At 40.2% G+C, this 17,691-nt stretch overlaps 1 protein-coding gene across 1 annotated transcript in view; it reads left to right on the top strand.

Annotated features, from left to right (window-relative positions):
• Positions 1 to 16,406, top strand: part of LOC129721970 (ionotropic receptor 25a) — a 100,618-nt gene extending 84,212 nt beyond the window's left edge. Inside the window, exon 9 of the mRNA XM_055675112.1 lies at positions 16,073 to 16,406. Coding sequence (XP_055531087.1) covers positions 16,073 to 16,406 — 334 coding nt within the window. The remainder of the gene's footprint in view (positions 1 to 16,072) is intronic.
• Positions 16,407 to 17,691: the final 1,285 nt, after the last annotated feature.

Below are 17,691 nucleotides of genomic sequence, written 5' to 3'. Positions count from 1 at the left end.
AAGTTCCCCTCCGCCCAAGACGCGATCCATGAGCCGTGAAAGAGTGGCCGGGCTGTTCACGAGGCCAAATGGCATGCGGGTGAACTGGAATAGTCCTCGGCCTAACACGGAGAAGGCCGTATATTTCCGGGACCTGGGGTGTAAGGGTATTTGCAAGAAGGCTTTTGACAAATCTAAAAATTGGGCGGTACAACTGGTACACTTGGAGAATTTTGTTTTGAAGTTGGTTTTTATTAGAAAATTGAATTTTATTTACCCTGCGTTGCCTTAACAATTGCTAAACGGACTGAGCATCGGAATATATATAGTTTCGTAAGCTGTCAGTGGTCACACACACGCCAAACGCAAGTTACCTCTTCTTTCCTGGCAAACTATGAGCCTGAGGTATACCAAAGTTTGTTATTTTTTTATGTGTAGCAACTACAAGTTACCATTGATTGCGTTTAGTCCTCTACACACCTCCTCTCGCCTGATACAGACCCATTGAAGCGTGAGGAAATCAGAGTGAACTGAGTTTTAACTTTCTTAGGCACACGTGTTATTATTCGCACATGGCTAAATGTTCTGATCCAGTTGCATCGACAAAAACCGCCAAAAATATAATGCTTCGCTGAAGACAGAGCAAGATGATTTCGGGATGTAAAAGGAACGTAGTGTCATGAATATCCAGCATGTCCCAGAGATTTGAAATTAACCAAACCACTATCAGTTGATTATGAACGTCAATCTATAGTAACATATCCAATACAGCTTCATCAAAATTAGGTTGTTAAGTGATGGCATAAGACAGTACCCGACTATGAAAAAGTGAAGTACATGATGGGTTATTTAAAACAAGAGCTCCAACGTAATTCTTCAACTATAATCCGACGTTCAAACTGTATGGTTAAAGCGATAATTCATTTGCCGCTATGTAAAAATATCACTAGATAGTATCCCAAGTAACAATTTTTGTTGCCTAAACATTTATTCGATCACTTTTATTAGGCTAGTGTTGAACAATAACCGAAATGGAAAATAAAAAACTTCTGTTCAATGGTTGTTCAGTTAAATTTGTAGAAATTATCCGACACACAGTTGTTAAGGAGCGGCGAAGAGGGTTTTCAACAACAACAGTATTGTTGTTATTGTAATCAACACTTGTTAAACCAGCGTTGAACAGATGCACCGGTAAACATTTATTAGGCTACTGTTCTGTATGTGTACGACCTGTCTAATAAAATATTTATTATTCATCTGTTAAGCCAATGCTCGACTGTTGTAACGCTCTAGTTAAACGCGAAGAGGGTTTTCAACAACAACAGTAGAATATTGTATTCAACACTTGTTAAACCAGCGTTGAACAGATGCACCGGTAAACATTTATTAGGCTACTGTTCTGTATGTGTACGACCTGTCTAATAAAATATTTATTATTCATCTGTTAAACCAATGCTCCAATGCTGAATACCTATGCAGCTGACACGCTGAATAACAGTGTGGAAAAAACGTTTAATCGACATTAATTCAACTCTTTTAGTACAAATGAAATGCAAAAATAAAGTTTGATATTTTATTATAATTATTATAATTAGCTTTATTAGTTTTTTTACCTTGAGGAAATACTATGGGTAATTTTTTTATTGATATTGAAAGATAACACACACACATACCACCCTTTCAAAAGCATCTTTTTTGGGTGGGTTCCTCTGATGAGATTCGAACTTACGATCCATTGCTTGGTAGTCATCGGTGAATGCATGTGAGCTAATCTGTAGTATGACGTGTGCTGTGTTTAAAGTCAATATGCTTCTAAACGTTCTGGTCAAATAAATGTTGAACAAGTATTTTATAACTGCATTATGAAGAGCAGTTGGAAAACCTCTTCACGATTATGCCGATGGAGCATGGACTTACGACGACATGATATGGAGATCTTACATAGAAAAGGTTCGGAAAATTACGTCCCAGATGCTTTATCTAGATCTGTGGAAGAAATTACCGAGACTCCCGATCCTGGGGAATGGTACACTGACATGATAAGAAAAATTCAAAGAAATCCAGAGAGGTATAAAGATTTTAATGTCAATAGTCCCAAATTGCGTTCCATATTCATATATAAACTCGTTCAAGTCGTTTTAAATTGTTCAAATTCGTTAAAGCAGCAAAGTTTCACTCCAAAAGCATCAAAATAAAGAACCCGCATAATCAATAACCATAAAACGTCTTAACAACTAGTTCGGGATATAGTGCCGACTGTATGGGTTATTGTTAAACCATATGGATTATTATTCGTTTATGGTTATTAATTATGCGGGAAGTGATTAATGTCACCCCGGAATGAGAATTGATGTGAAAATTCTAGAGCATCTTCAAAAACAGCAGAATTGTTGCTAAACTTTTGAAGTAGTAACTGGATCTTGCTCAATGCATGCCAGTACATTTAGGATATATTCAAAAAAGTGATCAAAGTCACCCCTGTTTACGGTACTTATTCTCTATTAAATATAAATATAAGCAAGCTACAAAGTGAAGCATTAAACCAGGCAGGTCAGATCCGTTACACGGCACATAGCTATTTGTAATTTAATGCCCTTTGCCCGCACTAGAAACCAGTAGAGATGGTCGTTTCGTTTGAAAACCCGAAACCCGACTATTCAAATAAGCCGAATAATAAGATAAAGCCATCCACATACCACGTGGACAGATTTTTGACGATTTTAACCCCCCCCCCCCCCCGTGGACAAATGCCAATATAAATTCTTTTTTTTTGTAAGGACCGTGGACATTGCACACCCCCCTCCCCAAAGTTGTCCACGTGGTATGTGGATGGCCCCATATTGATGTCTAATATCATGCAATTGTGAAAACCACTAACATTTTAATATCATTTGCAAATAAAAGGTCTAGTTGCGCCATAGGTTGCTATTGAATTTCATTGTAATCGGATTTTTAGTGTATGTATCAAAATGTAAAAATCATGAAACATCAATATCTCAGAAAACACATAACTAGTTTGAAATGATCGGGCTGTCTGCATTATGAAGAGCAGTTGGAAAACCTCTTCACGATTATGCCGATGGAGCATGGACTTACGACGACGTGATATGGAGATCTTACATAGAAAAGGTTCGGAAAATTACGTCCCAGATGCTTTATCTAGATCTGTGGAAGAAATTACCGAGACTCCCGATCCTGGGGAATGGTACACTGACATGATAAGAAAAATTCAAAGAAATCCAGAGAGGTATAAAGATTTTAAGGTCGAACGGGAATTTTAAAAAAATTTACTACAGTCCAAAATGATATGCTTGATTACCGCTTCTCGTGGAAGATATGCGTTCCCGAGTCTGCAAAGGAAAAGATACTAGTAGAAGAACACGATGATAGGATGCATTTAGCCAGTTATTCTAGGCTTTGCCATGACTATTATAAAGTACGGAGGCAAACTTTTGCACGAGTGAATGATTTCTGGAATAGTTCAATATCGTAGGCAACTATTTTGCAAATTGTTATATTTTTCTCAATCATATTTGTTTTTGTTTGTTTTGTAAGTTTTACTTGAAATGTAACATAATACAATTGACAAATTGAACTCTTATTTAAATTATACAGCTCAAACGAAAATGAATAAATCATTAGAATTTTTTTTTCGAAAATGGTTAAATAAAGATATTCATTCGTCTTCAAACAAACGACCAAGCCAAACATTTTCATGATACACTGAAAGAAGGATGTTTCTCACAGTTAAGGTTAACATTTGAGTTTCAAATTACCGTTGATCATCTGCATCGAATTGTCGAATTGTCATAGTTGAATCTTGATTCTAAAATAGATTTTTTGAAGAAGCATCATCATTTTAGAATAAATGCCAGTATTTGTAGTGAGTCCAAGTAACAGTCCAACTTGCATTTCAAAAGTGGCTAGCCACTACGGGTCAACTAGTTCGTAAATGTTTGACATATGGTTGCCGTTACAATTCGCACAGCGAAAATTTTTACTCTTTTTCACAGGACATGTGTTCTTTTTGTGAGAAGAGTCTCCACAAATGAGGCATTTTGGTCCATGTTACAGAACTTTGGTCCATGGCCATAGCGTTAGCAAATACGGCATTGGGTGACATGCTTTTCACCTCCGCCGAACTTTCGATATAATTCTGACTTTACTAAATGTCAATAGTCCCAAATTGCGTTCCATATTCATATATAAACTCGTTCAAGTCGTTTTAAATTGTTCAAATTCGTTAAAGCAGCAAAGTTTCACTCCAAAAGCATCAAAATAAAGAACCCGCATAATCAATAACCATAAAACGTCTTAACAACTAGTTCGGGATATAGTGCCGACTGTATGGGTTATTGTTAAACCATATGGATTATTATTCGTTTATGGTTATTAATTATGCGGGAAGTGATTAATGTCACCCCGGAATGAGAATTGATGTGAAAATTCTAGAGCATCTTCAAAAACAGCAGAATTGTTGCTAAACTTTTGAAGTAGTAACTGGATCTTGCTCAATGCATGCCAGTACTCATTTTAAAAATATCAAACAATTTAAAATATTTAGGATATATTCAAAAAAGTGATCAAAGTCACCCCTGTTTACGGTACTTATCCTCTATTAAATATAAATATAAGCAAGCTACAAAGTGAAGCATTAAACCAGGCAGGTCAGATCCGTTACACGGCACATAGCTATTTGTAATTTAATGCCCTTTGCCCGCACTAGAAACCAGTAGAGATGGTCGTTTCGTTTGAAAACCCGACCCGACGATAAAGCCATCCACATACCACGTGGACAGATTTTTGACGATTTTAACCCCCCCCCCCCCCCCGTGGACAAACGCCAATATAAATTCTTTTTTTTTGTAAGGACCGTGGACATTGCACACCCCCCTCCCCAAAGTTGTCCACGTGGTATGTGGATGGCCCCATATTGATGTCTAATATCATGCAATTGTGAAAACCACTAACATTTTAATATCATTTGCAAATAAAAGGTCTAGTTGCGCCATAGGTTGCTATTGAATTTCATTGTAATCGGATTTTTAGTGTATGTATCAAAATGTAAAAATCATGAAACATCAATATCTCAGAAAACACATAACTAGTTTGAAATGATCGGGCTGTCTCCAGAACCCTTAACTTTTAAATTTCGTTATGATTGAACAAATGGTTCAAAAGTTATGTAAAGAAAAGTTATCCTGAGGTTGTTTAAACTCACTCATTTTTCTCAGAGATGGCTGAACCAATTTTCACAGAATTAGTGTCAAATGAAAGGTCTAGTTGCCCCATAGGTTGCTATTGAATTTCATTACAATCGGATTGTAACTTTGTCCGTTGTTCATAAAAATGTGAAATCACATAATGAAAGTAAACATATTGACTTTCTCCTAACGATCACTGGCTAATTAAAAGGTAGAAAAGTGATCCAAATGGCCGAATGTCATATACTACTCGACTCAGTTGGACGAATCGAGCATTTTCTGCATATATGCATGCATAAGTTGATGTGTGGGTGTGAACGTGTGTATGTGCACCTTTTTTTCGCACCCACTTTTCTCAGAGATGGTCTGACCGATTCTTTCTATCTTGGTGTCAAATTAAGGGTCTATTTGCCGCTTAGGTTGCTATTTTGCAAACGGATTATTACTTTGCCTGTTATGTTAACTGATGAATTATGATTGAACGCGTGGTTTCAAAGTTTGGCTGCCCTATACGTTACCTTTTCATTTGACTTATTTGAACATAACTAGTGTCTTACAAACGAGTCATCTCTCAAACTTACAAATAACAAACTTCATAACAATTTGATATGCTGTTCAAAAGTTTTGGTAAGAAAAGAAATTCGAAGACTATTCAACACTATACCTGCTTTGATCAATATGGCCTGAACATGATTTAAATGTGGTATCGTACTATCTGAACGTTCCCGGTATCGCTCGTGATTGAATTGCTCGAAATTAAGAGTCATTTCTTTTATTTCGCTATTTCTTAAGCACTAACATTACGTCAAATTTCATATTTCATACTTTAATTACACCATCAATATTTTAGAACCCAAAGAGTGAATATACCTTTATTAAATTTAAGCATTCATGTAAATCTATTTTTACAAATAATAAGTTTGAATGAGAAAGGCTGAGTCCGACCGCTAGGTGGATTAATTTAGGTTTTATAAAACATTTGGCACGTGTAGGTAGGCTAAGGTAAAGCGCTTGAGTTATTTATCCAAACGTTTTGTTATCAAAGAATGAATTCTATATTTTTGATTAAGCATTCCAATGAACGCATGGTTTTTGCTGGACAACCACGGACAAATTAAGAAAAACCTGTATCTTTCTAAATATTAATAATTTTTCGAGCTTAAATTCAAAATAACTCGAAAACCGATGCCTTTAGGATGTTAACTACCAAGAGCTTTTTGATTCAAAATGACTCTCTGCATCTTTTAAAATCATTTAAATACAAATATTTTGGAAACATGTTAAAATTTGGATTTTTTTTTTTAAATTGATCTACCATAAAAAAATATTTTTCATTTCTCCATCCTGGACTTTTTTGAAAGTTGGGTATTAACGTAAAATTTCTTAAAAAAAAATTAAAAAGATTCAACTCTTTTTTTTTAAATTGAAGTTTAATGTTTATTTTTATTATTTTTTCTCTTGGGCAAAAAAATTTTTTGGTGCAGTGAATTTTGTTATGATTCATTTTCAATTCCCTACAACTCATTCTCAGACAGCCCAAGTAACAATCCTAATGCGATTTAGTTTTGTTTGAATTTTATGGTAGTTTTATCAAAACATTACTGAATATATCGAGTTTTATCACAAGGTTTTTTAAGAACGTGTGGATTTTATTTATCAGTAATTTCCAAGAGTAATTACCGAACACTTGAGAAGTCCTCCATAAAACTTTTTCATTAACATGTCTAATCAACCTGAGGAGCGGTTTTTAAACCCACTTAATATCCCTTTTAAAATACCTATGAGAAACTTCCATAAAACTTCATGAGAATTTTACGATCGTTTTATGGTTACCTTACCTTACCTAGCAGGCTAGAGCCGGGGTGGCTCGTGCTGTATCAAGAAGTCGTTCTTATTCAACTCGGTTCTGGGCTGTATGGCGCCATGCTCCCAGGCGTCTTATCACTCGTAGGTCACTTTCAATCTGATCAAGCCATCGTGTACGCTGTGCTCCTCTGTTTCTGGTGCCGGAGGGGTTACTGAAAAGGGTCGTTTGACCCGGGTTGTCGTCCGGCATCCTTGCGACGTGTCCGGCCCATCGCAATCTGTTAACTTTGATCAGATGTGCAATGGGGATCTCTCCTAGCAGCGCGTGCAGCTCATGGTTCATGCGTCTACGCCATTCTCCGTCTTTAGTCTGTTTTTTCTTTGAAATGAATCTATCTTGAAAATGTGCCCAAAATTTTTTTTCTTAAACCCATTTTGTCTCATGAAAAAGAAAACATTTGTGAAAGAAAAGAATCAAAAATAAACAAACATTTTTCAGCTCATTCAAGCAACTATCTCCTTAAGTCAAGTCAAGTCAAGTCAATCTACATCATATTAAATCAAATCATTTAAGTGTGTATACTTTTGTTGAGAATAAGCATCAAAGAATGATATTCATGCCCCTGCTCCATGCATTATGTTGTATTTCTTAATTTTGCTCATTCATGTTTTAAGGCCCTAGCCTATAACCGATTTGAGAAATTAAAGACATGTAAAAGGAACAAGAAGTTTAAGCAATCAACCATGGGCTTGGATGCAGCATTCATTCCTATGAGTAATTCTTCCGGTGTCACCACCAGTTGTATCAGTATCAAGTCATATCTCCATCCGTTCGAGCTGATAATCAGCTCGATGCTTGACTGTAAACAAACAGCTGTCAAACGGGAGAGGGAGTTATCCCAGATAAAATTTGTTTGTTTTGAAAAGTTCAAACAAGTTTTATTTAAGCGCAAGTATTTTTCTCCGCGAGTACAATGAGTAAATGCCAACTTATCGAGATACTAAAAAAAAAATATTAGTCTTGCACAAGAAGTTATAGTTAGAAGCCGTCTTATGAGAGATTAATATAAAACCATCGACAAATATTGCGAAAAGACTGTGATTGACTACGTCAAAATAATCGCCATTTGTAATTAAACGGTAATAAAAGACGGTGATTCTCAATGCTACTAATAATTATGGCAGTTTAGTAGTGAATGTTGACCATAATGAACACAAAGTTTAGTAAAATTTTCCACAGTCCAGCAAACCTGAAGTTAAGGAAAACTAAGATATTTTTCTTATTTTCTAAATAAATTATTTATTTGGCAGTAATATCATGACGCGTTGAAAATAACAAACTTTTTTGCCACATAACACGTATAAACTGAACGTGGCAATTAAAAATTCTCATATATGAACTTGAAAATACGTGAAGATTCACCTACCTTTTTTATTTAACGACTACGATGACATTCATTTTGGAGAAGGAGTAGATCGATGGGGTTTCTTTCATAAATTGCTCTATGTAAATAATAAATAAATTTTGTTCCAAGCGAAATAAGCTAAAAGGAAGAATCGCGACCCTAATTTCTAAAACTTTCGAAATTTGTTATAGGTTTTCCATGGTTGTGAGTAACTCCTTAATGCTTTCATGAGTACATATCGACAAAAATATAGAGTTTTAAGTGAACTTTAGGAACTATTCTCGAGCACCTTCTCTAGCATGGGCCTCCTCGATCGTATGAGGATTTTACGGCTGATTCGTAGCAGTTTGTGAAATAATAAGATTTATGCCCTGTTTTAAAGGACAAGCAATCGAAACTTCTTCAAGTACATCGTAAAACTGATATTGTTACTTGGGAGTTTTTCTATACAACCAACGGTTTCTGGGCTACAATGCCTCGAATAAAACCTATGCCAAAAGGCATACGACTTTTTAGAATATAAAAATCTGTGTGTGAAAAATGCTCAGTTTGCCAAGCCAAATACGTGTGCAAAGTTTCATTCAAATCAAAAATGGTCGATATTCGACCATTTTTCATTTGGCGCGATCTTGCTCTGTTCGATCTTGCTCTTAAAACATGACTGTATCAATCAAACAAACCATAGTTCAATTTGAAACCTAAACTAGACTACCTCTACTTTTTCCCACTCTGCGAGAACATTCCAAGATAGGGGGTACAATCGATATGGAAAATATTGCCAAGGGGTGCGCGGACAAAAAAAGATTGAGAATCGCTGCTCGAACGTTATGTCGTCTGCAAAGCCGACGTTCACAACTCCTACAGGGAACTTGAGCTTCAACACCCCGTCATACATGACATTCCACAACACCGGTCGCAGTATAGAACCTTACGGAACTCCTGCGGTAATTGGGATGCACTTTTGACCCTCCTCCGTGTTGTAAACAAGTACTCGGTTCTGGAAGTAGTTTTCCAGAATCTTGTACAGCGACACCGGTGCATGCCCCAAGTAACACACGTTGTTATAGAATAGTTGGGATAACTCCTCTAATACAACCTTCAGTAATAGATTTCAGTTGGTATTACCTTTTCCATGACATCTCTATCACCAGAAAAACTCAAAAATTGGAGGCTACTATAACAAGTACTGGTGCTATATGAAGTATTATATAACTTCATGAAAGCAAGCCAACTTGTTAGACTGAAGCTGCAAAATACATCTCGAGTGCCAATACGGTAAGAAAACGTTCAAAACAGGTTATTTTCAAGTTGTAATTGCTAACTCATCAAAACATCGTTGACACAAGCATAAAACTTCAAAATAAAAAGATTGCAGAATGGCGCTGATTTATATTAGGAACAAAAAAAATAGTGATTATGGCGTTTCGAATAATTACCGAGAAATAAGAAATAATATTAGATCAACCTTTCGATGCTTGTAATACAAAGTTCTACGTGCGCGTCAAATTTCATGGTGAAACATTGTGTTTTACTTCTGAAAAAATCATGCGCCGTTCATTTATATTTGTCAATAAGTGGAAAACAAATTATGCATTACACAATGTTCGCTGATTTATTTCATTGCGAAGAGTCAATTTACCCCACAACCGCATGGGCTTAGTTCGTAAACAACTATCTGGCGTCTCTTTCTTACATGCTTAGTAAATCGCAATGTCGTTTTTTTTCTTGGGTAGATCTGCACTGATCCAGTGCAGTAAAGAAATTCGCGCATTCGTGGGTCAGAATTAGCCATAACAAAGCACATGCGCAAATGTGTTGCTATGACAACATTTACCCAGCACATGCGCAAATGTATAGTTACGCGCAGTGCAACTAGATCGACAATCGTCTCGCCAGTGACACTTTCAATTAATTATAAATTGATTGAAAAAAGCAATGTACAACCTTTTAAAATAGATTGTTTCTGATGTTTGAATATTTAAATTGTTTTCGCATAGTTTCAACGTTATCTAGACCTAAAATATAACAAAACTAGCAAACATTGTTAGATATACGGTAACAAAAAACGAAGTGATATTGGTTGCACTGCAAACGTTTTGTTTATCTTTTCATTGCACATTTTCACCCACCTCGAATACTTTTATTGAAATCGTTCAAATGTTTCAATAACAATTTGATCAAGTAATTTTGCGTTGGCTGCGGAATACTAAGATCAATCATAAGACAAGCACTTTGTAGGTACGTAGTATTATTATTAGGCGTGTAATATTGAACAAGCGCGGCTGCTCCGTCTGGGCATTTCTTACACAGTTTTTCTAATAGTGTAAACATCTGGAAAACAACTTGAAAACAAGTGCCATTCATGTAATAGTTATTGTTCGCTTAACCCATGCTATTGAAAAACATCTCCAAAACCAGGAAAAACCGAGCTTGCTTTCGAAATGTGGTTGAATCACTGATTAAATACAACATCTCGCAAATGATGTATTTTAAGTTGTTTTCTGTGCAGTTTTGATAACATCATAAACACAAGTTACAGACGAGCAGCGGCAGTTTATATTCAATAATCTATATAATACAATTATGCTATAAAAGAACATCTCGAGAATAAGAATATAACAACACAAGTTTTCAATTGCGCTTATAGTATTCTTATATGACTACTGTCATTGTGAATTCTTTTTTAACATGTTTCGTGTGTTACTTGGGTGGATGCTCCTGAGCGCAAGCGCTATGGAGTCCCAACTGGCGCTATTGAACGCATTCTTTACGTCGAGCGTGACGATTGCGCAATAGCGTATGCCTCTTCTCTTGCACTGGAGTGCTACCTCCGCCGTTTTGGTGATGGAGAGTATAGCATCCAGCGTGGACATGCCCTTCCGGAAACCGAACTGGTTACTTGCCAGACCGTTTACACCCTCCGTGTACCTCACCAGTTTGTTGAGGATATTCCTCTCAAGCACCTTGCCCGCAGTGTCCAGCAGGCAGATAGGCCTGTATGCCGATGGGTCCCCTGGCGGTTTCCCGGCTTTCGGCAGTAAGACCAAACTCTGCCGCTTCCACCTGTCCGGGAAGAGGCAAACATACAGGCACCTCTGCATGACTGCCCGAAACAGCCCGGGGGCCGTTTTAATCGCCAGCCTGATTGCCAGGTTAGGGATTCCATCCGGTCCCGGTGCCTTGCTCACCTTTAGGGAGTTGGCGATCACGATGAGTTCCTCATTCGTAACCCTATCCTCTCCCCCAATCTCGACACGGCTGTCGTCGCTCACGGATTGGATGTTCGCAGGTTGGCCGACCATCCCTGGTCTGTGTGAGATATTGGAACGTCGGACGTGAGACTCGGAGGCCGAGCACTAGGCTCGTGGCATGGAAAGAGTCCCCCGATATGTTCCAGCATCGCTGGTAATCGCTCTGCAGGGTCCAGCGCGCCATTGGTCTTGGCAATTACGATCCTATAGGCGTTACCCCACGAGTTCGTATTGACACTCGCGCATAGCCTATCGAAGCAAGAGGGCCCTCTTGTTTGCCTTAATCGCACTCTTTAGCGTCGATCTTGCAGAACCGAATGCTGCGCGGCGCTCAATCCCCTGTTCGTACGTTCACGCACGCTGCATCCTCCGTCTTGCACGGATGCACGCACTGCGGTGGTCCGCTATCGCATCAGTCCACCAATAAGCTGGTGGCTTCTCATTCCTAGGTTGGCGGGTCCTAGGCATGGTGGCGTCGCACGCCCGCGATAGTACGGCAACTAGTTGGTCAGCAGTCGGGCGGAGCCAACTACCTCAATTGCTCTCTCTTCTCATTGCTTCTTCGAATACCTCGGCATCTAAATGCGATGTCATCCAGCCGCGGACGGTGTGAGTGTTGGATCTGCCCGTACCTTGCCGCCTCGTGTTTTTTTCTACACTATAGCTAACCGACTCGTGATCGCTATTGGTGAAGCCATCGTCTACCCTTCAGTTCGCGATCAGCCCTGGGCTGGAAAACGTCACATCGATGATCGACTCCGCATCATTTCTGCTAAATGTACATTTGGTCCCAACGATGGCCAAATCTAGGTTGCGCTCTGCCAAAGCCTCCAACAGGATCTGACCCCTCTGGTTCGTAGAGCGACTTCCCCTCTCAACAGCCCAAGCGTTGAAATCACCCACCACCACCAACGGCGTTAGGCCCGTTAGCTCCATGGATAGCTGGTCGACTATCTGTGTGAATCTTTCGGTAGACCAACGTGGCGGAGCATAGACATTGCTGTAGAACACTCCGTTCACCTTGGCAACCACGTACCCTTCGTTTGAGGTGGAAACAACCTCCTGAAGCGGGAACCTGCTCGTCGTCCATACGGCCGCTATACAGGACTCATCCGCAACCCAGCTACCGTTTCCGGGAGGAATGCGGAAGGGGTCCGATACGATGGCGATGTCCGACAGCGACTCAGTGACTGCTTGATATAGTAGCTGCTGAGCCGCATAGCAGTGGTTCAGGTTCAGTTGCGTTACCCTTATGCCCGTGGTTTCGCAGCCGGCTTACCAGCTGAGCACCTGGAGCCTCCCATAAAGTGTTTGGCGTCCCGTTTCCCGGAACACACGGAACACGCACTTGGGAGACTCCCCGCAGTCCTTCGCTTTATGGCCTGCACCAGCGCAACGTCTGCATAGCTGGCTCCTGTCAGGCCTCTTGCAGGTCCAGGACTTATGCCCTCCCTTGAAGCACCGGAAGCAAACGTCCGGTTGTTGGAGTATACCCAGAGGGCATACTGACCAGCCGACCTTTAGTTTGCTTTCCTTTAGTGCCAGGTTCGCATCTGCCGATGCTAGTCTGAAAGTGGCCACCTGCGTCCCTGCTGGAACTTTTCGGAGGCGCATTGACGCAGTGGCCACCTCCACCCCGCACTTCTCCTTGAGGGCTTGTGCAACGTCGCACCCCTCGGTGATTTCATCAGGTTTTTAAGCTGGAGAGTCACCTCCGAAGTGAGTGCCCGAACCTGCACCTCTTTGCCAAGCTACCGCCTTGTAGAAAGCGCACTTGTTCTTCACATCCTTACGGAGCTCGAGAATCATCTTGCCAGTGCGAGATCGACGGATGGTCCGCACATCCGCCCCTAAATCATTGAGCTGAGTTTCACTCCACATTTTCCTCAAGACTTCTGAGTACTTAGACCCGTCAGTCTTGAGTATGAGGGCGCCCTTCTTGTTCCTCGCCTTTTTGACATTTGGCAAACGTTTTGTCGCCGCTCCGTCCTGACGCTTTTACCCTTCTTTTTCTACTACGGTAACCCATGGATTTCCCGCAGTCGCCACTCCGGTCGATGTTCCGGCCTTTGAGCCTGTTGGTGTGCTAGATCGCGAGGCTAGCTCCACCAACCGCTTTTTCCGTTATCGGGGGCTGCTTCCCCCGGGGACTGCCTCGTACACTTACCGACCTGCCCCGTAGAGCAGATCGCGGCGAATGAGGGCATGAGGGCATAAGTCTGAACCTGCTTAGATTCCGTTGCCCTCCTAGTCCTCGCCTCCTTTTCGGAGGCTTCAACCCGAGCCACAAGTTCGGCGTGCTCCTTTTGAGCTTCGTCTATGATAGCCTGAAGCAGGAGGAGGCCCTGCTTCAGATCCCTGGATATATTGTTCCTATTCGCCGCAAACTCGATGATAGCATCGAGCTGTTCGGAAAGCGCTGCCACCCTAGGCCGCTTGTCCCTGCTCTTTTCGATGGCCTTGACTAGCAAGGTACCATCGACCGTTTTATCCGGTGTGAAAACTTGCGTGTTAACCTTTCATCACCGGGTTTCGCTGTATCCGTCTCCGCCTTTTTCTGCGGAGACTGCTGGATGCCACCTCGCGGGAAGGGATTTGGTAGTCCCTCCACACTCGTCACTTTCTCACTTTTTTTATCCATTTTTTGTAAAGTGGGTCCCCTTCCAGCCGCTATCCTTGTTCTTAATGGAGTAGTCGCCTAAGTGGTCCGGGTTAGTGCATTTTGGATGATGGGAGCGGCACTACTCGCTCCGTCGGAGATGCCTCCGGGTACTTGTGGCCTTTGCGAGTAGTTTACTGTCCAGTGTTCGACCCTCACCACCCCTAGGCGATCTCCCGCTGCTGATCCGAGACTGTCGGGTACTGTCAGTGGTCTGTCAGTGGCATACAGCTCTGCCCACGGCCACACCCTTGTATACAGCCAAGAACCGCAATGCATGTGTTAGCAAAACTTCACTCGCTGCATTGTATTGATGCGACGATCAGGTTCATTTCTGTCCCCTTTATTCAAACATAATCAGAATCTCACCCGTCAACCTCAAATGTCCAATTAGAAACACCACTGTTTCGTTCCCCAGTGTTTACTTGCAATGGAAATATGTAATACCGTGTGACCAGAGTTGCCGGAGTTGTGAATGTTGTTCTGGATGAGCACAAGTTTTGTATCTTCAAACAGGTCCAAATAAGTTTCTATAAAGCGATGAGTGTGTGTTTTAGATAGCTTGCGAAAAGGCAAATGTTTGTGTTTTTCTCTGACGCAGTTTACAGATCGTGATGTAATTTCAAGACGCATTTGAAGTCTTTGAATCATCAACGTTCGCATACTGTATGACGGTAAAAATGCTGCTTAGCAGCTCTTGTCATATTATTTCCCAATTCCGTATCGTACAATAAACTAATACACGCACACCGGATGAATTGGAGATAGAAGGAACTATTAAGACCGAGGAAATACTGGCGCGGCTTGGGTTGCGATGACGGTTCGCCTTGCCGTGGGTTAAAGTACAGCCCCAAGTAGAGCTGTACATTAACCTGCGGGAAGGCGAGTCGCCCTTGCAGCGCAGGCCACGCCTAATATGTATGTTGTTTCTTGACTGGAGATGGAAAGGGAGCATTTTTCGACAGAGAAAATTTTGCATGAGGGTGAAACAGTATGTGTTGTTACTTGACTGGAGAAGAACTTTATTGCTTTTTGAGTAACAGATTTGTTACTTAAAGGGCCAAAAAAAGCAAAGCCTTGGAGCTACATTCCGTATCGGAATTCTGTTTACTATACACAGACTTCGCAGCCAACCGTTAAGTGTACAGGACAATTGCGGGGCTAGCGCTACGATCCTACTGACATTAACAGTCTATCCCGAGTCAAGACTCGAACCTACGACAACTGGCTTGTTAGGCCAGCATCGTACCTCGAGACCAGCTGGGGAGGCCCTTTCACGTTAAAAATTTGCGTGCTCCAACAACGATACCAGCTCTTCCTCAGTGCATTATGACAAGAAATCGTGCATACTGGCATACTGACATTGTCGCAAACATAGCCTCTTATTAGTATTACCAAACATGTATCAGAAATCACACACACGATCATCACACTGAGCAATTTGCACTATGTTATGTTTTTTATATATGAAAAAAAAAAACAAAATTAAATCTATGTTATATATAGAAGTTATTAATACCAGAAATTCGCTTAAGAGGTCGCTGAGCTCTTCGAGCTTCGCAAAATGGGCTGCAGAGCCAACAAGAATGGGAACCCCTGTCTTTGAGATATAAAGGTGGTCTGTCCAGTCGGCCTACGTATGGTTAAATCTCGGGTTTGGAAAGGCTATTAGTGTCAGTCGGATCGTAGTATATGCTCTGCATTAGCCCACATCAACTGTTAGCCGATCGTATAATTCACATTCATTCTTTTACTTGTACTCTACAGAATATGGAAGGAAATGTCTTTAAATGACTCATTAACTCCAGTTGAACGTTCAAAACTAGCAGTTTGGGACTACCCGGTGAGTGACAAGTATACAAAAATGTGGCAAGCAATGCAAGAAGCGGGACTGCCAAACAGTTTAGAGGAAGCAGTTGAACGAATAAGAAATTCGACCTCAGCGTCTGGGTTTGCTTTTTTGGGTGATGCTACTGATATCAGGTATAAAGTCCTGACAAACTGTGACCTACAAATGGTTGGAGAAGAATTTTCAAGGAAACCATATGCAATCGCAGTACAACAGGGTTCACCTTTGAAAGATCAATTCAACAATGCGTAAGTATGACTTTACGATCCTTCCATTCCCCCTTACAAAGCTAACATTTCTTATCAATCCATAGCCATACATACGAAAGAGCGCACATTTTATTAATTTATTTATGAGCTACTTTTAGCATTCAATGATAGTTCTAATGGTTATTAATATAAAAAACTGTGAAATAGATTTAAAAATTCGACCAAAAAATTATGGATCAAATTACGTCCACGAGTTGTTCACCGCTTTTCCAGCTGATTATATTTAACATGGAAGTGTGCTCTCAATGGGTTCGATTCGAATTATTAATTGAATTGGTGGAAAATAACAACCGGTTACCATATTGGGACATGGTTCTTATTAGAACTAATGATCAAACTTGGTGACCGGAGAGAATTTTAAAAATTTCTCCCGGTAAAAATAAATACGGCTGCTGGTTTTATTGAAAAAGTGCGAGCAAATTCTATGGGAACAAGCAGATTACATATAAGAATTTATGCAAGTTCTCTTATAAACTGATTATTTAATAGGTTACCTCTAAATCAAATATCAAAGTGATGATTTTGCATGTTATAGGGTAATCGCTTTTATATTCATCGTATTACTTATATTCATCTCATTGCTCTTATATGTTCAATTTACCGTTTTCCTTTTTATTTTCTTCAAAGTAAAAATATAAGAAGGAATTGTTACAACCGTTATTGCCAGAGACCGAGTTCACCTCTGCATCTCCGAAGATTATGAGAGAAAAGTAAGCTACTTTCCAACACCGTGATCATTGACGGAATTTTAATCCGGGTTAAATGCGCAAGGACAAATCGCGCAAGGACTTGCATGCAAGTCTGCTTGCAAGTTACGTAGTGAAAATAAATTCAAAATTTCTTTTAATTGAAAACGATCTCTAAAACATCAGAAAACTGTAAAAAAAACCAATTTCACTTTCATCTGGAAAGTTTACGAAATTTCTGGTAGCGACCACAAACTTTGAGTGTGTAGGTCACAAGTAGAGTAGGCAAATTATTAAAAAAATCGAATTTCCCAAGATCGGCCGGCCTAGCGGAAAATTGTGAGTATGAGCGAATGTTGGTCCATTGGTGGGTCACCATTCCTGAAAATATCATTTTTGGGAATTTCCTTATAGTGGAGTAGTAGTCGAATAAGTGACCTACATACGTATATGAGGCAAATTATTTAAAAAATCGAATTTCCCAAGATCAGCCGGCCTAGCGGAAAATTGTGAGTATGAGCGAATGTTGGTCTACTGGTGGGTCACCATTCCTGAAAATATCATTTTTAGGAATTTCCTTAT

This window comes from Wyeomyia smithii, chromosome 2, assembly GCF_029784165.1.
Source record: "Wyeomyia smithii strain HCP4-BCI-WySm-NY-G18 chromosome 2, ASM2978416v1, whole genome shotgun sequence".
NCBI classification, from domain to species: domain Eukaryota; kingdom Metazoa; phylum Arthropoda; class Insecta; order Diptera; family Culicidae; genus Wyeomyia; species Wyeomyia smithii.
The sequence above is the reverse complement of the archived record's forward strand: the minus strand, read 5'-3'. Positions and strand labels throughout refer to the sequence as shown.